Source organism: Vombatus ursinus, unplaced genomic scaffold (genome assembly GCF_900497805.2).
Source record: "Vombatus ursinus unplaced genomic scaffold, bare-nosed wombat genome assembly UNPS02007284.1, whole genome shotgun sequence".
NCBI lineage: Eukaryota > Metazoa > Chordata > Mammalia > Diprotodontia > Vombatidae > Vombatus > Vombatus ursinus.
Window position 1 is genome coordinate 27,660,581 of NW_020947062.1, and position 24,212 is coordinate 27,684,792.

A 24,212-nucleotide genomic window follows, 5' to 3' on the forward strand; every position below is an offset into this window, starting at 1 on the left:
TTTACTCTGACTGACCGATACCCAAATTATAAAGGATATCCTTTCAAAGGAGGCCTCTCTTGAGGCCCCCACCCCAGAGCTGCTTGGAGAGAAAAGCAGACTGCAACCTAATAGAGGGAGTCTGAGAAATTAAGAGCAGAGATTTTGTGGATAAGAGTCACTTCTGGACTGGGACTTCAGGAGAAAAAAAAAAAGTCCTGTGGGCGTTCGGTCCTGGTGCTGTTGGGGAGGGGGCAAGGAAAGTCCAGTTTCCAAGTCTCAGTTCAAATCCGAGTCACATGGCACCATTTAAATGTCAACCTTCCATAGAGTTTGTTCTAAGAAAAGAGACAAATTAAATAGATTGTATGTCCACGTTTAATTTCTCTCAAGCTAGCGACATTCATTGCTTGGGACTTCCAGTCCAGAACTGGTCCCCGCTAAGGGGCCAGTCCAGAACTAACTCAATTTGGAAGTTGGGAGTGCCCAATTTATATACCAGGGACATTATATACCAATTTATATACCAGGGCCTGATATCACCCTGCCATCATTTACTTCCAGACAGAGGAAATACCTGTTCTATCAGACCACCCCCAGTCATACCAGATCACTCCCAGCCTTGGGCAGAAGAATCTGTCTCCACCCAAACATGAGCAGACCTTTGATTAAATCAATTCAGGCTTGGGTGGGGGGTTGGCCAGGATAAGAAGACTGAATACAATCTCATTATTAGTAATGTACTTCTAAAGGACTTTGAGGAAAGGGGGCTGGGGGCTGGGGGCTGGAGCTCTGAGTCTAGAAATCATTTTTCACAATGTATGCTTACACATAGATGTAACAGTGACTACCCTACCACTTACGTCCTGAAGGCCAAAGATGCTACATTTCACCCCTTCTCCAGGCTTCTCTGTTTACATTGATGGGGTTTGGGGGTGTCTAGGCTCCCTGCCAATAGCTCCAAACCCCACCAGTGGTGTTCCTTCAATTGTAGGGAGGGATCCTCTGCACCTTAGTTACATTTAACCATTAACAGTTGGATTAGCTTTTACAAAAGAATATTTACTTTAAAGATGTAACAAATACTAGGATGTTCCCCTAACACCTGAGAGCTTAAATCCCTCTTGCACTAATTTATCTTTTGAGTAGATGATGATTAGTTTCACAGTTTAGCTCAGTTCATAGATAGCACAGTCCAAAGTCCCCTTGGGCTTGTACCTTGGTTTCTCAGGGCTTTTCTTTCAGACTGGTGTTACATGATGTATTTTGAATATTAATAAACTATAGCATATCACATATTTATTGTACATTATATATTTGTACAATGTGCTAACAGTGTATTTATATGACTATTCTATATCATATATTATACATACTATAATATGTTACATATGTAATATAATAAATGTAATATAAGTATATTTCCTTTAATTTCCCTGATGTCCCGTTCTTATCTTTAGCTAACATTTGGAATCTGAGTATAAATCTTATTTAAAACTGATGACTTGGGCTACTTTACTGAAGTGTTTTAACCTTGGAAGTCACTTTAGTGGGTGGAGTAGGGGGGATGACCATAAGTAGCAAAAATAGAACGGGAGGGCAGTCATCCTTTTATGTCTGTACATTTGATCACCAACCTTAACCTGCTGTTATAACAGATGCAAGCTATTTTAATTCAGCTTTGAGCATTTATTCTCTTTCCAACTAAAAAACAACTAAGATTTATTTTGACCACCTCTCCTTGCAATTGTATATTTTGTTTAAAATTTTTCAAGTCAAATGCTCATAAGGGAGCAGTACTGGACACATCTTTAATAAAATTATGCTGTAGCCAAACTTAGTTATTCTATACAATATGAATAGTTACTTGATTTACAAAACTGGGGTCCTGCTTATGACATTTTTATTAAAAGTAGTTTATTAGTTTCAATCATTATGTAAAAACTTAAGAATTAAAAGTAGAATCTGAGGTCTTAAGATAAAATATTTCTTGGGTAGGAAATTCATTTGAAAATATGAACTAAGGAATGGGAGGAAATGAATTGACAAAGAAAAAAGAAATTTAGTTTAGAAAATATTTTATTAAAAATTTGACATTGCCCTTGAAAATAAACGATAGATTTTCATTTGTAAGGAGGTTCATGTTTTTCATCTAGCAAGGCTATTTTGTAAGTTGTTAATAAAATAAATAATATTGACATTGTTTTGAAGTATATTTCTTTTTGAAAAATTATGTTCCATTGATGTATTTTGTCTTTACGGGGCAAACGTTTTTGGGAAGTGAATACAAAAACTCTGTGCCTCCCCTTCCCCCAACCGTTTTCTGTGACAAAGAGTAACAAATAAGCAAAACTAGCTGATACTGTGACCAAATCTGACCATGGAGTCTCCCTACTCCTATTCTGTGAAGATGGAAAAATATTTCCTTAACTGTCATTCAGAAATTTCATTGGTTTTCTGAGTCATACTCAGAAGAGTTTTACTTTTCATTTATTATGTTGTGGTAGACATTTTGTATATTGTGCTTTTGGCTCTGCTTATTTGTATCAATTCATGCAGAGCTTGTGTTTCTCTGAATTCCTTATATTCACTGTTTTTACTGTACAGTATAATTTTACTACATTCAAATCATTTGAATCCTATACTTTTTCAGCTATTCCCCAATTAATGTACACCTACTTAATTTCTAGTTCTTTGTTACCACAAAAAACTCTTGTTTTGATTGTTTTGGTTTCTATTAGACCATCGCTCCTCTCCTTGACTTTCCTGGAGAGTTCAGAAAGGGGGCTAACTAGAGCAAAAAGGGTATATACTGTTTAGTTACTTTTCTTTCGTATTTCAAAATTAATGTACAGAAAAGTTGGACTCTTTTACCACTTTGCACACAGTGTGTTGGTGTGTATAGCTTTCTGCAACCCTTTTGTTATCTTAATTAATTTGCATGGTATGAGGTGGAGTCTCAAAGTTGTTTTACTTTGCATTTCTAGTTACTTGGAGCATGTTATTTTAATCATCCATTTGTATTCCTTCTCTTACACTGCCACCACCCTGGGACAGGTCTTCATCTCAGGCCTGGATTCTGATAGCTTCCTGGTTGCTGAAATCCTGCCTCAAGTCTCCCTGCCTCAATTTCTCCCCATGATAGTCTTCCACCCAGCTGTCATACGGATCTTCCTAAAGCACAAGCGTGACCATGTCACTCTACTATTCAGCAAACTCTGGTAGCTCCCTATTATGGCCAGTATCAAATATAAAATCCTCTGGCTTTTTAAAGACCTTTGTTACATGACAGCTTCCTGCCTTTTCTGTCTTCTTATGCCTTACTTCCCTATGAGGACTATTTGGTCCCAGTGACACTGGCCTCCTCTCTGTTCCTTGCCAGTGACACTCCCTTCTCTTTGAATTTTCCACGGCTGTCCCCCATAGCTAGAATTTTCTCCCTCCTCATTTCTACCTCCTGGCTTCCTTCAAATCACAGCTAAACTACATCTTCTCCAAGAAGCTTTCCATAGTCCTTAATATTAGTGCCTTCTCTCTGTAAATATCTCCAGTTTGTCCTCTTTGTATCTTGTTCATACAGTTTTTTGTATGTTGTCTCCCCCCTTAAGTGACTCTGAGCTCTTTGAGATCAGTGACTATTTTTTCCTTCATATCTCCAGTGCTTAGCAAAGTGGCACATATTTAAAAAAAAAAACTAACCAAAAAACCTAGTGCTCTAAAGTCTTTAAAAGTTCAAGGACACAAATGATTTTCTATTATTTAAATATATGAAAAGATTAGGAACAAGAAATATGTGTATGTTGTTTTTTGTTACTGGTGACATAATGCTTCTGTTATTTTTTTTCCTAATGCTACCTGTCATTTAGGGTCTTCTTATTCTGTAAGTCTTTTTAAAGAAAGGTTTGAAGAAATTTTGTCCATTTTTTTTGGGGGGGGGTAAGAACTAATGACAGATAATGATCCAGAATGACACTTAGATACAAATCCCAGCATTGTAAATGAATTTACTGTCTGAATCTTAACTCTAAAGTTGTACAGTTTAATTTCTGAAAGATCTCTTTAATGAGTTGAATCTGTAGAGTCTCTGTTTAGGAAATGTATTTTTTTTCTTTCTGAAAGACCTCAGTGCCTTTCATTATAAAAGAGCCTGGTACAGCTTTCTGTCTTAGAAATCTGGCAGGAAAATTACAGTGTTTGAACAATTGCCCCATCAGTTCTTCATTTTGGCGGAACAAAAGGATATCATCAAAACAGAGCATAAAATTAGGTGTTTTCCCCTGTCACCAGGGTTTTTAATTTTATGTTCTTTCCTTGCCTTTTTACTGCTGTAGCTAGTTTTAGTATCCTTGTTAGTAGGAAATGTGGTTGGTAATTCTGCACGGTGTGATTGAATTAAAAATTCTATTTTAAAATAGGGTCATATGTAGAAGGAACCTAAAAGATCATCTCTTCTACTCCTTGTATGTATTTTTATCGATGAGGAAACTGAGATCTAGAGACATTAAACCATTTGGTTTCAAGTAGGAGAATAAAGATCAAAGCCCAGGTCTTCTTACTCCAAACCTAGTGCTCTTTCCATTGTACCACACTGCCTTTCCTCAGGTTTACTTCATATGGTTCTATAATTGATACCTTTATGTAAAAAAGCCCTGTAAAAGCCTGAAAATAAATTATGTAAGGCAGTCTCTGAATAAGAAGCAACAGATTAAATATCAGCCATTGAAAGTATCTCAGAAAAAGACCTGTGAGTAGGCTAAAGGCCTTTGAAACTAGTGTTTGGAGCTTTGTGGATCTAACCCAAATTCCCCAACCCATCCTCCACAACTGTTCCAAAACATTTTGTTTACAGTAACTCTACCAAAAATCCCTCCCTAAAACCAGAATTCCTCTCCCTCTTCCCTTCCTCCACTCTTAGATCTCCTGGCATTACAATGTCGTTTCAAGAGCTTTAATCTAGGTAGTAAATATCACTTAGCCCAAGTTACAGAAATCTTTGTGGTGCTAAAAACTTCCAGTGAAGGCTTGCCTAGTTCTAACTCCTGACTGTTGTTGGCATCCCATGACTGACTCAGATCGTAGAGTTTGTTTTTGAAGATGGTAGATGCTGCTGTTGTGCAACATCTTGGCTTCAAGAAATAACAGAAAAGAGAGGTGGCTCTTACCCATTGGACATCTAAGACTTTTTTTTTTTAACTTTCCCCTCCTCCACCATTTTTATTGCTGCCCTTTCTCTTTGACTCAAAGATCCGAATCTGCCCTAGTTTCTCTCTCTCTCTTCCTTGCTTGAATTGACCTTCAGACCCTTCCTTTAGGATGCATATGCTTTGAGAATTAAGTGAAATGTAATTTAAGAAATAAGCATGTTCTCTCCTCCCCTTTCTTAGCAAAAGATGGAGGCAGAGAATTCGGTAAAATGACTGCACTTTAATATCGGCATCATTGTAAAGTTTTTAATAGTCCGCCTTTTTGCCACCACCGCACCAGACCTCATCAATTTGGTTGTACAGTTAAATAGCCTGTCTCATGACAGGTCTGTATGGGGCAGTCAGTCCTGGGAGATGAATATTTTGAGCTGTGGTTGTAAGCCTGTCTGTGTTGCTAGCCGAGTTCAAACTTCAACCTTGAAAAGATCACCTTTCAATGTAATGTAGGCCTTTGTTTCTGGTTTCTCTGGTTTCTCTGTTAGAATAAAATTATTGTAGATTAGAAAAAAGAAATAAGAGGCAGTAGAGCATAGTGGGATGAGATGGGGCATTGCAGGCTGGAAGACCTGAGTTTAAAGTCCTAGCTCTGGCACGTTATTAGCTCTCTGACCCTGGGCAAGTCACTTAACCTCTCACTTGTGCCTAAGACTCTAAATTACTGAGCAGGTTCCAGTTTATCTTGGGAGCTTCCTACAGTAATGAAATCACAGGTCCAGTTTAAAAAAACAGTAACAAAAAAAAGCCCCTCCAATACTTTTTTTTGGATCTTTATGCTTCATCTTCTATTGTTAGAAATATAATAAAACTTTGTCAATTCAGATTTAAAATACTGATGTACTGTATCTTTAAGAGCAAACATTTTAATTAATAATTGCACTGAAGTAGAAAAAGTAGAATTTTTATAAAATGCTTCTTGTTGTTAATCTTATGGTACTTCATATCTTCTGAGTTATCTTCTTTTGTAATTTTACTGTCTTATACATGAAGGTGAATTACAAATACTCTTACTCTACTGTGACAATGAAAATCTTGCCAGAGAATCTGATTTATCGACATTTGAATCGTTCTACTGATACCGGAATTAATCTTTCCAAGACTTGTGTGTGGGTACTTCATCTCTTTTGGCAGTGTTGACATTTGACTGATACTATAAAATTGTGGAGGCCTGCTTTTTCATTTTGCCAGTAATTTCTTGACTAAACTGCACTTATTTTTGTTCTGCCTAAAAAAAAATCTGGAATAATAATAGCTGAAATTATTTTTTGGTCCCAAATGGATCATTGTCCGTCACTGTAAGATGAATATATTCCTACCAGTGATTCAGATTGTAACTAATCCATGCCTTCTTATCTATGTGGAACTCTTCTTGTTTGTATCCTCCTATAATTCTTCCATGGGGAATCTACCCAATGTGTTAGAGCCTCCTTGCTTTGTGATTGTTGTTGAAAAGAGACCAGAGAATGTGTGAGGTGTCCCTCATTTTCGCCATGTGATCAACCCATTTTGTATTTTGCACATAAATTTGATGCTTTATCTTTGAAGCTTGTTGCAGCATACTTACACCCACTATGTTTCTTTTTGTTGCTCTTTGGATAATATTCATTATCTGTTCTTTGGATATTCTTTGTCTTGTCAAGTATACAACATTGGAAAAATATTAGTATTTAAAAAATGGAATTTTCTTTCAAAGGGGAAGTTTGAGGTTATTAAAAGAACTTTGGAATTCCCTAAAGGTAATCCAGCCCACTCTCCTACTGTTCAATTTTGGGTCCATTTAATTGTCCTTTTTTCAGTGTGTCTATCCACAACACTTGTTTTTTCCTAGGTTTTAAAATTTACTGTTATGTTTCCAGAAAATTACTTCTAACTTAGCATGTTGGTTGCACTGGGGTTTGAGAAAGGAGGAGTAGTGAAGGATAGTTTTTGCATTGACTCAGCCTCAGTCCTGTCCATCAAGCTTTAGATCTGCATCTGCTGCCCTGCTCCGTGGAGCAAGAAACCTCTCCTGGGATAAGCTCATCACTTATAAACTCAGTACTAATTCTACTAACTTAAGCCTTGATTGACACCTTAGCCTCTCTCAGCCTCCTTGCCCCTCTGATTGGAGGGCTAGAAAGCAGAATACCAATCTCCTCGCAGTGCTTTCCTTTATAGAAGGCAAAAACTTTATCTTTTGGATTCACTTTCCTCTGCATCTGCTGCCCTGACTGGTTTCACATCCTTGGAACAAGATCCCTCCTCTACCCCAAATCTCCTTTTGAGTTCTTCTACCCCCATTTGATTGTAAGCTGCTTGAAGGCAGGGACTGCTTTTTTTCCATATTTATATCCCTGAAGCTTAGCACAGTGCCTGGCACATAATAGGTGCTTATTAAATGTTTATTAGATTGACTTTACGTTTAGGTGGATGTTTGGTGAATTTTTTTCATAGTTTATTTAAAAGTCATAAAATCAGAACTTGAAATCCTGTTGTTTATATAGCCTGAGGTCTTCCCTCCTCCCCCCAAAAGGGCCTTTTTTTTAAAAAAAATTTTTATTTTTAGGCATTTGGGGTTAAGTAAGTGGACCAGGGTCACAGAGCTAGTAAGTGTCAAGTGTTTGGTCTGAGGCTGGATTTGAACTCAGGTCCTCCTGACTCCAGGGCCAGTGCTCTATCCACTGCGCCACCTAGCTGCCGCAAGGGCCTTTTATTTTAATAAAGCTATGCAGATGTGTGTTACAGGTCAGCCATCATGACAGCAAAATATTGTTATAGTCAGTACTTCACCTTAATATGATCTGGTTATAATGAAATTAGCTACTCAGAGGAGAAATAATTTGTGCTTGGTTCCAGAAGACAGAACTTGGAGCACTGGGTGGAAGTTTCAAAGAAGCAGATTTAGGGGTAATATTATCTGGCAGAAAGTGGAATTGACTGACTTAGAAAGATTCCTGATTATTAAGTATTTGTGAAATTGAATGACCCCTTTATTTGAATGTTGTTCAGGTACAAGTAGGGCTAGATGGCTTCTGAAGTCCCTTCCAACTCCAAAATTGTATCAATGGCATTTAAAAAAATGCTTTCTTTTAAGCATTAAGTAACTGAAATGTAATGAAAAAATCCTTCTGTTTGACTATTGCAAAGCAAAACAATGTCACTACTTGTTTTGGGGCAGAAACCTTCATTATCATGCTATGGGCAAAGATTAAAAATAAGAACAGACACTTATATAGCAGTTTAAGGTTTATAGAGTATTTTTACATAATGCTCACATTGATCCTCACAGCAACCTGGTACTGTTGTTATCCCCAGTTTGCAGATGAGAAAACTGACGCTGACAGATTCTAGGATCACCAGGCTCCTGAACCCAGGTCTTCCAGACTCTAAGTCCAGTATTCTATCCATTATATCATGCTGTTTTCACAAATAATTATTATCGGGAGAGTCTATTTGGTATAGTAGAAAGAATGCTAGACAAGTCAGGACACCTGGGTTTGAATTCTAGCTCTGACACTAGCTGTGTGACTCCAGGCAACCTCCTTAATCTCTTTGCAGTTTCCTCGTTCCTATATTCCCTACCTCCAAAGGTGTTTTGGTGAGAATAATACCTTTGAAGATGTAGTGTTATATAAATGTCTGTTGCTGTTATTACTTGCAATGATATGAGAATTTTACTTTCTTTTTTTAAATGTGATCTATATGATCTTATTTTATTTTTACAACAAGTTTATTAAGTAGATCAGAGCAGATATTGTAATGACCAATAATGGCAAGTAAGCAGTTTATTTTCTAACATTTGTCCTGGAGCCTCTAGATTTGGGGGCTCTAGTAGTTTAGTTAGAATCATTCTCGAACTGGTCTATTCTTACCTCAATCAACACTCAAAGGCCAGTCAGTGTAGCTTTGGATTGCCCTGGAATCTTCAGGAAGGCGTTAAGTCCTGAGGTCTCTCTGAATCCCTAAAGTTAAGCATTATTTACAGTAGTCACAGAATCTTACAGTTCAGATGGACTTGAGAGGCTATTTAGTTCTACTTTTTTCCTTGACCAGGATTCCTTTCTACAATATCCATGCCAAGTCCAGCTTTTTCTCCAAGGCTTTATATTCCATTTTTGATTACTGACAGTTCTAATTTTTCTTTCTGAAGCAAAGCAGAACAAGTCTAAACCTTTGTCACATGACAGCTCTTCAAATACTTAATTGTATCCTGTTCTCAAGTTTTATCTTCCCCAGACCAAACATCTCTAGAGTTCCTTTAGCCCATCTTCCTGTGGTATGGTTTTGAGGACCCTCCTATCATGAGTGCCCTTCTTTGAGTTGTCAACTGCTAGTCCTTCCTGAAATGTGAAGCCACTACTCAGCATAGATGAGATTATGAGAAATTTCAGGTGGTCAAGTCCTATTTTGCTTTTGTTTTTTCTTCTGAGGACAGTGGCCTTTGAACAGGAAAGTTTAGGACATAAATATTAGCAACCCAGATAAACAAGCAAGGAGATGGTCTGGTAGCATTCCAAATGAGTTCAGGTCCCTGGACCTGGAAGAACTACTAGGGGCCATCTGTTGGGAGCAGAATCCTAAGAATCACACTTCCCTTAGGATGGTTTTTCTTTGTGAAGTATTCAAACTGCCCTTGAGATTTGATTGACTCAGGGGACTAAGACTTAGGACATTAAAGGAGCTTCCTCATCACCTGGATACAAAACATGTGGGATATGACTAGATTAGAGTGCCCCTATCCCTTCCTACCTCTCACCAACCTTCAGACCATAAATTTGTAGCATGAACAAGACTCAATTGAATCAATGCCCTGACTGTCCTTCCCCTGCTTTGGCTAAGTAAATTTTTCGTCAAATATGAGGTGGATTGAGTGTCTCTCTTTTTTTTTTTTTTTTTTTAAAGTTTCTTACCTAAATTACCAGGAAACTTTCCTGAGTTAGACCCAGCTCATAACAATTGATGGGAAGTTTTTGGAACTGGATGATGGGGGGCGGGGAGAGATGAGAGAGTCAGGTGGAATAGGGGGAGGGGATAGATAGATGGATAGTGCAGAGGCAGATAAGCACTGGCTGGCCCCTGTGTTTCTAATGATACTTCTGGTGCTGCCTTTCCCAGTGATAGCTGTTTACCTTGACACTTTCTCCAACCAAACCCTGGGGGACTGACTGGTGAATTAACTGTTTGTGAACCTTTAGCAATAAGAGACCAATGGGAATATGCTTTGTGTCCTTCAGACTGCACTTTGATAATTGTGGTGAATTGTCTTTTAGGATCACTGTCTATGCTATCCCTGGGTCTTCCAGACTAGTAATTTAAGCCACCTCCAAGTTATACTAGGGGATTTCCTTAGAACTCAGTTAATTTTCAAAACAGTGACAAAGTGGATTAAAAGTGACTTTCCCCCAGTGAAAAAGGATGAATGCAGAAGATTGAAATGTGCACTGCCCTTGCAATTTAAATCAGTTCCTTATATATCTGAGAGATAAGGCATTTATCAAAGAAACTTGCTGTAGAGAATTTATCCTAGTTAACTGTTTCTCTTCTAATTTTAGCTGCATTGGTTTTGTTTTTGCACAAGCTTTTAATTTTATTGTACTAAAATCGTCCATTTTCTTTTCTCTAGTCCTTTCTATTCCTTTGATGAAGAACTCTCCCCTAACCATTGATCCAAAAGATATTTTCTTCTTTGTCTGATTTATTTTTTTTTGCCAGATTCTTTTTTACTTACATGGCTTGAATAGTGTAAATCAGTTTTATTTCTTTTAACCCAGGTGCATTTTTAAATTTTATTTTTATATATATATATTTGTAATCTGTATTCTGTAGTTATTTCTGTCTCTTCATTCTGGGTTTTGTTTAGGTTTATTTTATACCCTGAAACTTTGCAGAAGTTACTATTTCAATTAATTTTTTAGTTGTTTCTTTAGGGTCCTCTATATAAATCAACATCGGATCTTGAAAAAGTGATAACTGTGTTTTCTCCTTGCCTGTGTTTATTTCATATTTCTTTTTCTGGTCTTACTGCTATAACTAGCATTACTAGTACTATCAAATATAATATTGGATCTTGCTTTTAGGTCAATACTATTCACCATATTTAGGAAGGTTCCATTCCTTTGTTTTCTAGTATTTTGTTAAAAGCTTTTATTTGGCATTTATTGATATAACATGATTTTTATTGTTGTGTTTTTTATGTTTACAGTTAAAATATTGAATCAGCCCTGTAATTCTGGTATGAATCCAGTCTGGTCCTAAGGGAGTATAATCTTTTGATATGTTTCTTTAGTCATTTTGTTATTTTATTTACAATTTTTGTATCAGTGTTCATTGGGTTAGTAACTAATAGTTTTCTCTGTTGGGATTCTGTAGGAATTATCAAAACCATATTTGATATTAGAAGGAATTTGTTAGGATCCCATCTGTTAGGGGTGACCTTTATGCTGGTACCCTGTTAGTTCGTGTTTTTTTTGGACATGAAATAAGGTGTTAGCAAGTCAGTAACAGTTGCCAAAAATAGGTTTACTTAGCTCTAATGTAGCAAGAATATGGAATAAGGATACTGTTGCTCTTTTAGTTTGCCATTTATTGCTGAATGAGGAGTCTGACTAGATGGCTATGAAAGTTTTTTTCAACTACTACATCTGTGACTGTATGATTCCTCTTCTATTTTTTCACTTTCTTTTCTCTCTTTATTTCACTCCTCTTTTCTCTCCTTTATTTCCCTTTCCCCATGTAATTGACCAAAATAGGAACTGACCTTTTTTTAGTGTTTCTTTTATTGAATGAAATTATCTGTTGTTTGTTATTAAGAATCAAATGAAGTTTTTTTTTTAAGAAAAATTCCTGATTATGTATCTTTTTTTTTTTTAAGAAAAATTCCTGATTATGTATCTTTTTTTTTTCTGTGTGACCCTCCAATCTTTTTTCCTACAATTTACCAAAGTGACTTTCTCATCCTTCCTGGAATCTGAATGCACAGATTCCTTTTTGGCCTTAAAATGAAGGATTGTTAGCCTTATAGCTCCATGGTTGGTGGAATTACTCAGAGAAGGACTGAAAAGAGAAGCCAGGTTAATTTGTCCTAAGAAATATCCTTAGAATTGTCCTAAGATGATTAAAATTTTCACATCCCGTTAAAATGATATTGAATTTGACCTGCATAATAACAGATTTTTTGCTTCATGAATGTTAGCCTTTGTTTTAGGTTAAAAATTAGTTGATCAGATAGATATTAATTTAAGCATATTTATTTTATCATATAGGAGTAAGTATTTAGAAATTTATAATTTTAAGTTTTAAAAGTAGAGGCTACTTAATTAGGTGATTATGAAAGTGATAATGGGTAGCATATGTTGTTTATAACAACTAAGTTTTGCTTGATTATGGAGTGAGACCCTGAACTCACTCTCCTATACCAAAGGCTGGCTATAGTGCCCATTTAGGGGCTTATATTTACCCCTATAAAGATGGTATGACTTTTTCTAATGCCATCATTTTGAGTTCCCATTAGTTCCATTTAGCCAATTAATACCAGTTCTCTTGTACAAAGGATATTTAGTGTGAAGGTAGAGCAAGACAGAAGTATGAACATTTCCTTCAGCATCTAGGGGCACTTTTCCCTGTACCACCTCAATACTTGGGGGGGTCAGGATTTAACTTAAAGCATTAGTTCCACCAAATTCCCTTCCAAATGCAGAATACCTATTGGATGAGTCTCCACCTCAGCCACTGTTGAGTTAGAACCTCAGTACTTTTTGCTGCTGGGCTGTAAAACTTAGCAGTGGACACACTCATTTCCAAACTTTCAGTGGCTCACTGTTCTGACATTTTAAAGTTCTAAAGGTTGTTTTAGCTGTCTCCAGGACTCCACCTAAAATCTAGAAAGAACACAAACACAGAGGCAAAGAACAGAGGCCTGTATCCGTGGGTCATATGTTGGCCTTAGATAGAGATAAAGGCCTTGAGCCTCTCTCTCCGGAGGCATCCAGAGCATCTCTGTCTCACCAAATCTTAGGCAGTCAGGAAAGAAGCACAGCAGGAGAGTTGTTGTGGCTGGTTGGAGACTTCTGAACGCTCCCTGTTCTGGCTCCACAGCCTGTCAAAATGATTTCTCTTCATTAGGCAGCTAGTAGGCCAGAATCCATGACAGACTATCTGCACATGCTCAAAAGCAGGGAGCAGGGGCCTTCTGTTACACAACCTCAAGCCTTTCAGAAACCAGTCTCCCCAGCTGTCCTAATATGCTGTTCATGTTCACCAGTTGTCTTTACAACATTTATATAGAATTGACTTAATGATCTGTGAAAATATAATAGTTCTGGTTATACTTACATGAAACAAATTTCTCATTTCAAAGCTAAAAATCATAATGTCCATTAAGTTACTCTGGATCTCTGCTAATCAGATAACCTAGAAGATTAGTGGAAGTTAGAGTACATGACTTTTCCCTTTGTTTTTATCCTGTTTCTGATAATATAATTCATTTTAGTAACTGAAGTGTTCTGTGTTGTTTTGTTTTATATTTAATGCCTTTACATTTTGTACTAATCATTTCCTGATGTTCTAAAACAAAGAACATGATGAAATACTAAATTGATTTTCATAATTTAGTCTTCTCATAAGGTAAAAAGCAAGATTGACAAAGCTACTATGTTTCTGTAATAATTTAAAAAAATTTATTTTCATTTTAGGCTAGAAATTTACATACAGGAGAGTTGGCTGCAGTAAAAATCATCAAATTGGAACCTGGTAAGTTTCATATCCTTCAAAACTATTCATGCATATTTTTCTACTGGAGTGAATGAACAAATATGATAATTTTTTTTAAAAAAAGCATTTCCTGTATCTTCTTGACTTTATGTTTTCCTCCTTTCTAAATTACGTCAATGTGCTTTTAGATGTTTCACCAAGATAAATATGCATCATTTAGTAAAGCTGAGTTAAATCTCGTGTGCTTCTTGGTTTATGGTTAAACATGGTTTGTGTATGGATATGATCTTTGATTAGAAAATGAACAGAATTCAAAATTTGCTTACTGTTTCATGCTGAGGGTTTGTAAATAAAAATAAAATATCATTTTGTAATTTCAAAATTAATAGGTTATACAACACAACTGACAATTGTATTCTCAACTAAATGATTTATTTATATCATTTTGTCATCTTTTTGTGCAAAAGGTGGGGGGGAATCAATCAACAGAAATCTACCACTTGTTTAATCTTAGGTTAAAAATAGCAAGCACCAACATAATTTTATCATTGCTAGAGATAATAACCAATATTGATCTGTTAATATCTAGTAAGAAAAGTTGCCTTTAATTGAATAAATCATTCATTTTTGCACTTGATAAAACAGAGCATTCTACCTCTTGTAGACCTATGAACTTTAACATATAGAGAAAGCGTATGGATACATAGTGTGTCCCTGATTCTGTTTTTGGAGCATTTAAAACATTTTGGGTTTCAGACATCACTTATAACATTATTTATGTAATTAGCTAGGTATGTAATTGAATTAGCAAATGGTGGAGTCTTTCCAGACTATATTCTGTGATGACAAATAGTATCCTTTTTATTTCCTGGGAGGTACAAGTTATTTTAATATTTTTAGTGTGTCTTTTAACATTTAGTTCCTGGGCTCCTACAGTGCATTTGACTGTGATGGAAATATGATTCATAGAATCCTGGAAATATGAGTCATTCTCTGCCTTTGAATTGCTTCATATCACATGTTGACTATACTGTTCAATTCTGATTTGGATTGAGGAAGAAAGCCAATCTGGCTTAGTATTTTTAAGTGTAGTACAATGTATATTATAAATTAATTGGATCTCTTCAAAAATATCCTTTAATTAAAACTTTTTACTGATAAATCGGAGTTTAAAATATTGGAATATCAATGGGTACACCAAATAGGGAACATAAATATAGTTAATGAGAAAAATTACAGTTCAAAGTAAACTTTTGTTATGTCATGAACCTTTAAAAGTCCTTTGTAATTTAATTATCTCACGAAGATCCTGGCTGCCTTTCCAGTACTGACTATACTTTTATTCACACCCCGTGACTCACTGGACTTGGTAGGGGGAATTGCATACTCCTTGTTCTGCATCACCACTTCCAGGTTCTCCCTCTATCACTCAGAAACTTCTCTTTTGAGGTTTATGCAATCCAAAGTTATCACTCAGTCTAGATTCTGGTAGTTGTATTTAATCCTCAGTATATTCTCTCTATTTTCTCGATGAGTTTAGTGTCTAGATTACAGTCTTCCTCTCCATTCCAACTCTTTTTCTTCATTCTAGGAAACTTCAGACATATATGTTGATGTTCCCTCAAATACCCTAACTTCCCAGTTCCTCAGTCTACTCAAATCACTTGCTGTACTTTTCTACACAGAGATAGCATCATCCTTGATCTTGCATGAACCATATATATTCCACTCCTTTGTTCAAGAACCTTAAATTTTCTTTAACTGATCATAATCTTTTATCTTTCCGTATCTCCCTATGTCTCACTCCTCCTACACCTACTCATTGTGATCTCTATCCTAGTACTGTTCAGGTATCTTAGCTATGACTATATTCTTCTCCCTTCCCAGTTTTCACCCTGTGGGCTAGTTTAATTCTAAACTATGTTCTGCTCTTGAATACTTTGATGAATTGTCCTTATTATCAAACATACCTTGCCAAATTCCAACTCTGGATTATTCCCACCATTTGCCTCCTTTGCTCCTACTCAGACACTGCTGAATACAACTGGAGGAAATCATGAAGTTAAGGGAGAAGACTGATTGTTCTCAGTCAGTCATTAGATGTTCTCTGTGTGATAACAGTATTCATTTACTGGCCATTGCTCTGTAATTTTATTATAAAAAGTTTATTAAGGAACTCTTTCATATTTTGTGGGTTTGTAGAAAAACTCCTTAACGTCACCTTTATTTTCCTTATTTAAGTTTATTTTTTGAATCTGAACTTAGGGAACAGAGAAAAGAACATTTCCATATACAAAATAGAACACCAAAAGAGGATTATATGTGAAACTATGAATCCTTGCTTTTAAAAAAGTAGAGAGTAAATTCAGTACTCTACTTTCTATGCTTTTTTTGAACTTCCTTTTGTTCTCTCAGGTGTATGTTTTAAAATAGTCCTCATCTTTTTTTTCTTTTTGGCATCCCCCTTATTACTCTTAACTACCCTTTCCCTCTCATCAAAAACACAAAGAAAAAATTCTTGGAACAAATAAGCATAGTCAAATGAAACAAATTTACACAGTGACCATGTGCAGAAATGTGCTTTTTCTTCTGCACTTTGAGTTTATTCCCTCTCCATCAGGAGATGTTCTAGAGCAGAGGTTACCAAACTTTTTTGGCCTAACGCCCCCTTTTCAAAAAAAAAAAAAGAAATTACTTAGCTTCCCCCTGGAAATCTACATTCTTTAACCCTTTAATGTTTTGTCTTGTTTTTGTTTTTTTGTTTTTTGTTTGAAATTTACATCATTTCAAAAAGCAGTTTTAAAAAATGACACATCTTAAATTTAATAATTTATTGCAAATTTGTGGTTTTTTTCCTGCATTGAAATTTTGATGATGGCAGTATTGTGTCATGTAACTGTTTAGTATCATATTGTAAATGAGTCATTGCACGCACATATTCTTGCCGATACATGCTGGATGTGACAGGCTCGCCTGCCAGCATTTGACTTGTTGGCCAACTTGACCACTGATTGGTTATCACTTGCATTTTGTGTATTTATTTGGAAAATAATATAATAATCACTACAACTTTAACTCTGTTACACAACGGATGCAACATGCATGAATGATTTTTCAAAATTTTCTTCTCTTTATGCTTCTTCACTTGATGGACATTGTCCTTTAAGTTTCCAGTTCTTTTCTTCTTTTACCTCCCCCCCACAGCCCCCATCTTGGGATGATTAAGTTTGTTTTGCTTCTGACTGTTCTCTTCTTAGTATTATCTTCTTCTTTAACCTCCAATTCCATATCCTCACCTATTCCCTTGTTGAATTTGATATATTTCTACACTAAACTCTTTGCATGTTCAGCCCTCCTTTGTTAGATTCACAAAAGAGCGAGGTTTACCTGATACTCACTCCCCCTACCCTTTCTCCATGTCTATGTGCTCTTCTCATCCAGTCCATTATAAGAAATAGAAAGTTCCATCCCACCTTTTTTTTTATTCTTTTCCACAGAAACACTTTTTTTCTGTCTCTTTTATGTCCACTCTTTAAAACCTCAGCTCAGAACCAGCACTATGTAGATTTGTTTCATTTGACTACACTTTTTAGTTAAAAGAATTTTTTTTTTCTGGTGGGTTCCTTTCAAGAGGTGCTTAGTGTATTTGTTCCAGTTTCACTTTGCTTTATAGGTTGTAATAGATCTGGGCAATTTTCATTTATGATTTCTTGAAATTTAGTGTCCAGACTTTTTTAATCATGATTTTCAGGGAGACCAGTGATTCTTAAATCATTTTTCCTTGACCCTTTTCCCAGGTCACTTATTTTTGATAGGCAATGCCTTATATTGGCTTACTTTTCTTACAATTTTTTCAATCTTTTGCTTAAATTTTTTTTTTCACTTCTTATGGAGTCATTGATATCTGTTTGGTCTATTTTAATTTTCAGGGGGTCTGTTACTTGGGTAATGTTCACCATTTTATGGTCAAAAAATTTATTCTTCCACTTCTTTCCTCTAGAGCTTTTATTTTATGAAAAAGAATCTCTTTATTTCTTCTAGATATCTTTATAATTTTTGTAGGAAGTTCTTTTTTCCCCTGGAGTCTCTGCTTGCAGTTGTAGATTTTTGAGTACATTTGAACCTGTTAGAATTCTTTATAAGTTGTCAGTATCTTGCATTTATTCATCTCCCATCAGTCACTCTGTTTGGTTTCAACTCCGTGAATATCATGCCTCCCCCAGGATAAGCTCATTGTATAGATTGATTCTGTTTTGATACTCAACACTTCCTCAGTTGTCTTTCCTCTTAGATTGGGTGGATGAATGTGGGGTGGGGATAGGCTTTCTACTTCATTTTGTGTATTGTCTTCCTCCATTAGATTGTTAATTCCTTGAGTGCAACGACTGACTTTTTCTTATTTATATCCTTAGTGCTTATTGAAGTGTGGCACACTCTCCTTCATGAGTTCCTTTTTGTGGTTTTTTACCAAAACTAGGCTCTATCCCTGGCAGTGCTTTGGGGCAAGGTTGTCTGCTTTTCTTGGGTACCTGCGTTCACCTTGGCTGACCTCTGTCTTCGAATGTTAGGCTTCTCTGGATCTTTGAAACTGGATCTTTACCTCTGTGGTGTCTCAGGACAGAATGCTGGGGACTTTATAGGCCCTTGGCCAGAAGTGTCCTAATCTGACCACTGATGCCACTTGATTGTTGCCATTCCCAGTGATTTCCAAGGCTCCTTACTATTGGATCATCCTGGGGCTTTCTCGTGGGAGTCCTTTATTCTTACTGTCTTGAGATAGAGATCCCTCTAGGTTACAATTGTTTCTGACTGATCTTTGGTCACACTGGAAGACTACTCTCTTCTCTTGTCTGGGCTAGTGGTAGTTTGGGGGGGATGTGGCTTTCCTATTCCTCACAGGCTTCTAGCTGACTATTTGTATAATTTTGGCATGGGCAAAGACACTGTAGTTTCTTGATCATTATTCTGGTGCTGTGTGTGTGTGTGTATGTGTGTGTTTGTATGTTTGTATGTGTTTGGAGTGGGGAGGAGTGGGTGTGGAGAGGTAGAAGGGGAGATATTTGGGCCAACTGCCAGTCCTTCCCCCCCAATTCAGGCAGCTGTCTTGGACCAAAGATTTGGAAGTATACTTTTTCATGTCATTTGTTTAAAATACTAAAAAAATATATATTGTTATTCAAAAGTTAAACCAACACAGCTTCTCCATAAGCAGTTGGCAAAAACCAAACATATAACTCTCTATATAATGGTTAAAAAATGTTTCAGAAAGGAATACATTGATGGATACTTAAATGAGTATTAATTTCTTTTCTTTTTTTTCCTTTGGTGAGGCAGTCAGAGTTAAGTGACTTGCCCAAGGTCACAAAGCTAATGTCAAATATCTGAGGTTGGATTTGACCTCAGGTCCTCTTGACTCCAGGGCCAGTGCTCTATATACTACACCATCTAGCTGTCCCAGTATTAATTTCTTAAAAGTCAAAATAAATCAGGCTTTTAAAAGATTTTGTCGAACTATTTGACCAACTATTTTTTCTTATTATTTCAATAGTTCAGGTATAAAGTGATAAGGGCCTATACCAGAGTGGTGGCAATGTCAGAGAAGAGAAGGGTACATATATATATGAGAGAGGTGAAGGTAAAATTGACCTTACTTGGCTGTACTACTTTGGGACTTCTCTGACTTGCCCACCATGCCCCAGGAAGCTCATTATTGAGATAACCTCATCATCCTATAAGATTTCATCATCTTTGGGTACTCTGCCTCATCACTGCCCTCTGCCTGTCTGATTGGAGGTTGGGGCCAAGAACTCCAAACCTCGATTTATGGAGGGAGATCAACTCAGAGAATCTTCTCTTTTCTTACTTGGCCATATTTCTTTGAGACTTATTCAACATGTCCTGGGTCAGATACCACTCTCCCTTCCCCCTGCTTTTCATCTTCCTTTTATGTGTTGTTGTTGTCCTCCATTAGATTGTAAGCTCTTTCATGGCAGGGATTGTCTTTTTCATATTTGTGTCCCCAAAGCTTAGTGCAATGCCTGGCTTATAGTAGGTGCTTAATAAATGCTTATTGTCTATTGAGTAGTTACAGTTATTTAGTAAGTTGTGATTAAAATTTCAGGTACTAAAAATTACCAACTTTTATAATGTATTTTGATGTAAAATTGTTCTATCTAGAGTAAGAGTTCCTAATATTTTTTGTGCCATGGACCCTCTGGCAGTTTGTTGAAAGCTGTGGACCTCTTCTCAGAATAATGTTTTTAAATGACTAAAATAAAATAAAATATAATATATGAAATTACAAAGAAAACCAATTATATTGAAATAGTTATCAAAATATTTTTAAAAAAAATTTCAGGGGCCCCAATATAGAGTTTAGAGTATAGCTAGTGAGTTATTCGATATACTTTCAGAAATTTTTTTCCTGCTATAGCATAAAATGAATCTTTTTTGGCAAGTGGTTATCTTTTCCTGTCCAAATAAAATTCTGGTCTGGCTCATCTGTTAAATCCATACAAGGAAGCTCTTTTGTGTTGTTTTGGCTTCCATACAAATTCAGGAAGCTTGTGAGTACTCTTAAGAGTTTATATCTGAAATGTAGCTTGTTCTAGAATTATTTGAAGTATCTTAACCAAATGTTGGGAAATTCATTAACATATTGTAATGTTTTTTAAAATTAAATAGTCCGTGGAGTTCCTTCCAAAATGAAAAACAAAATCTACTTCACTTTTGTTAAATAGCTGTGGCATAAATGCTAAATACCACACAGAAATTCTGAAAAATGTATTCATGAAAGCAATTTAATGGAATTTATTTTATGTACACATGCAGGGAAAAACTACCCCACATAGAAATGAAAGAAAGGAATCTACATATTCTAAAGCATTGGCAGTGAAAATTATTGAAAGTTAAAGAACAAAAATGCAAATTTAAGAGTGTAGAAAACCCTCATTTGTCTGTTCTCTTATTCCACTGGCAACTAATTTTAATATTTAATGAATTTATTTTTAAATATGTATTAAAAGCCAAAAGCAGGAGAAATGATTTTTTTTTTTTTGGCTAGGCAATTGGGGTTAAGTGACTTGCCCAGGGTCATACAGCTAGTAAGTATCAAGTGTCTGAGGTCAGATTTGAACTCAGGTCCTCTTGACTCTAAGACTCTGGAGCTCTATCCACTGTACCACCTACCTGCCCTGAGAAATAATTTTTAAAACCGTTTTCTGAACAGTGTGATTTAGGGATGGTATGCAGTTTGATAGAGAAGACAACGTAGTATTGTAGAAAGAATGCTGCATTTGTGCTTAGAAAACCAGCCTAGAAGTCATACTCAATTCTTTATCCTCATTTACCTCATTCCTCATTTATTTCTAGTCAGAAGTCTTGTCTGTTCTGCTTCTATAATTTCACATGCCAAAAAAAATACTGTTGGGGAAGTGTCAAAGTATCAGTCCTACTCTCCTTTAATAAAATGTAACATACATTGATGTTATATTTTATTATCCTTGTTTTACAGATTTTACAAGAGAGATGTAGTAAATAGAATGCTGTCTTTGGAATTAGGAAGACCTGAGTTCGAGGCTCAGAGCTCCTGACACATGCTGGCTGTGTGACCCAGGGCAAGTCACTTTAGCCTCTAGGCAACTCTTAAAGACTAAGTAGCAGAATAGGTGCAAGTTTACATTGATAGAGGAAATTACTTATGTCAGTAACAAAATCAGAGGTTGGGTCCCTGTCCCCATCTTGAGAAAGTTGTAGTAACTTGCCTGGGTTGGGGTAGTGAGAAACTAGAGCGATCAAGTCTGGAAACCAGGTCTTTTGACTCCAAGATCAGTGCTTTTTTTCCCACAGTAGCATGCTGCTTTCCAATGAACAGATAATCTTTTGTAGTTTTAGCACATCAATTGTGTTTATGTAGATACTGTTAAAATGTTCGAGAATAATTTGAAATAAAATATCTGCCTTGGTAGTCCAACTTACACAATAATCTGCTTTAAGCAGAACTTATTTTCATAGTACAAATAAACTGGATCTCAGTTATACATTCTGAATGATCAGGATCAGAATGAAATTCCTTACACTGTTTTTTTAGCCTTTCCTGGGGAATTTTGGGACTCAATCACAAATTTTAGAAAATATCATTCCAGAGATTTGAAACTGAGTTGTTTGCTCCACAGAAAAAAATTGATTTTTGGTCAACAATCACCATCAGATTGGTGAATTATTGCTATTTTTCAAAGTATAATTCCTATGTAAATGAAATTTTTTTCTCTTGGTGGAAAGTGTTAAAGTACTGAAACAGTAGTTCACAGAGATACAATATGTGTTGCCATTTCTTGTAGCTCTTTAATGAACTATAGCTGAAAAAAGTCTCCTTTTATGTTTTATTCGTAACAGTTGAAAATAAGGAAGGGTAAATATACACAAACCTTTTTCACTGGCAAGACTCTTGAAAAAGCCTATGATAATTTTGCATAGAATATGTAGTTTTTAAAAATGGTAAACCCATTATATGAGTCAGAATGAGGTAATGCCATATGAAGAAACTACTAAATGAACATTTTCTTTTTGTATTGTATGATTTTGATGGGAGAAGCAGCATGTTATATTACATAGAGAGCAAGAAAAATGGAGAGTCAGCTTCTGAATTCAACCTTGTGACACACTGTAGGCTATATCACCCTGGGCAAATCACTTAACCTCTTAGTGATCCAGACAACTTTCTAAGGCTAAAAATTGCAAAACAGTTGCTGATTTTCATTGATAGAGAGCACTAAATCAATAAAGTAAAAGATTCTAACTTATTGGGGTGTGTGTGTGTGTGTGTGTGTGTGTGTGTGTGTGTGTGTAGATAGTGTGGATGGTATATACTTTTTTTTTTTTTTGCCTAGGCAGTCAGAGTTGAGTGACTTGCCCAGGGTCACACAGCTAGTAATTGTCAAGTATCTGAGGCCAGATTTGAACTTAGGTCCTCCTGACTCCAAGGCTAGAGCTCTATCCACTGTACCACCTAGCTCTGGGGTATACTTTTATAATACAGTTGACATCCATACTTTTCTTTGAAAGCCTTGAAAATTTTAGATTATTTTGGATTCATTGCAAATTAAATTGCTACAAGGTACTGAACATAATTGAAATGGAAGCTTACTTTCATCCTAACTCTTTCTTTGATTTTCTGCTTATCTTTTAGATCACTCATATTTGCTGCTTTTGGTCTTTTATAGAAAGAATTCAGGAGGATATATGGTTAGGATTTTTATAAGCATAAGGGCAAGACTCTACTTTAATACCACTTACTTGACTCTTTTAAAAAAATCATAATTCTTTGTCCTCCCAATGCTTCAAGTAGCATGCCCCTCAGCTCTTACCAGTTTGTTCCCTTGTCTCTCATCTTTTTCTCCCCCCACTTATTCTTTTCAGCTTTCATTGTTCTACCATCATTCAATCCTAGACCTTTAGCCAACTTAGTGTTGTCTTACCTTTTAGATCATGACAAACTGCAAATGAAACAGAAATTAATGTTAAAATTCAGACCTGTCCATTTTCAGGTTTGTTAGGGAGCCTCATGATTATTACATTTATGAATACGAATATAAAGATTCTTTGGGAGAATTCCTTTAATACACAGTTAATTTAGCACGCATACAATTTAAACATTGTAGTGTTTGATTTGACATCCATTATCCTTGCTAATATAGAATTAGTCTGCAAATGTTTATTGAGCTACTATTTATAAGATACTATATTAGAACTCTGGTGACTCTCATAGTAATGGAAGGAATTCCTAGTTATTATAAACCCTTTGCCACAGTTATCTGGTGAGAAAAGCCCAAGTGCCCCTGACAAGGCCTCTACTCTAAGGGGAACCCTCATATAGCAAATTTCATGTTATTTACTACCTTGAAAATCTGCTCTGGAACTAAATTTAATTCCCTAATATGAGCTATTTTTCTGCTGTCTAATTTATGTGAGTTAACCTAGTACCATTATCCTTCATCATAAATACATTAGAAATATGCTATGTAGCTTATTTTTCTGATCTTGGAAAAATCTTAATTAGACATTTCCTGGATAGACTAAAAGTTAATGCATCTGAGTCAAATATATGTGTCACTAACCATGTGATTTCAATAGGAAACATTTCAGCACCAAAAGAATAACTTAATTATTAGTCATCAAGTCTGAAAGATGGCAATTATTGAATAATAATAATTTTTCCTATTGAAAAAATAGGTATCAAATCTAGTTTAAAGATTCAGTTCATAATATATGGTATTTTTCAAGTATTATGTATATTATTTACTTAAACTACCATTTACACATCCAAGAACTTTTCAAAATTGACCA

At 35.8% G+C, this 24,212-nt stretch overlaps 1 protein-coding gene across 2 annotated transcripts in view; it reads left to right on the plus strand.

Annotated features, from left to right (window-relative positions):
* The window catches only part of MAP4K5 (mitogen-activated protein kinase kinase kinase kinase 5), a 176,444-nt gene that overhangs the window by 25,263 nt on the left and 126,969 nt on the right, over positions 1-24,212 (plus strand). For both annotated transcript variants that reach the window (XM_027849199.1, XM_027849198.1), the window contains exon 2: positions 13,850-13,907. In XM_027849199.1, the coding sequence (XP_027705000.1) occupies positions 13,850-13,907 (58 nt within the window). The remainder of the gene's footprint in view (positions 1-13,849; positions 13,908-24,212) is intronic.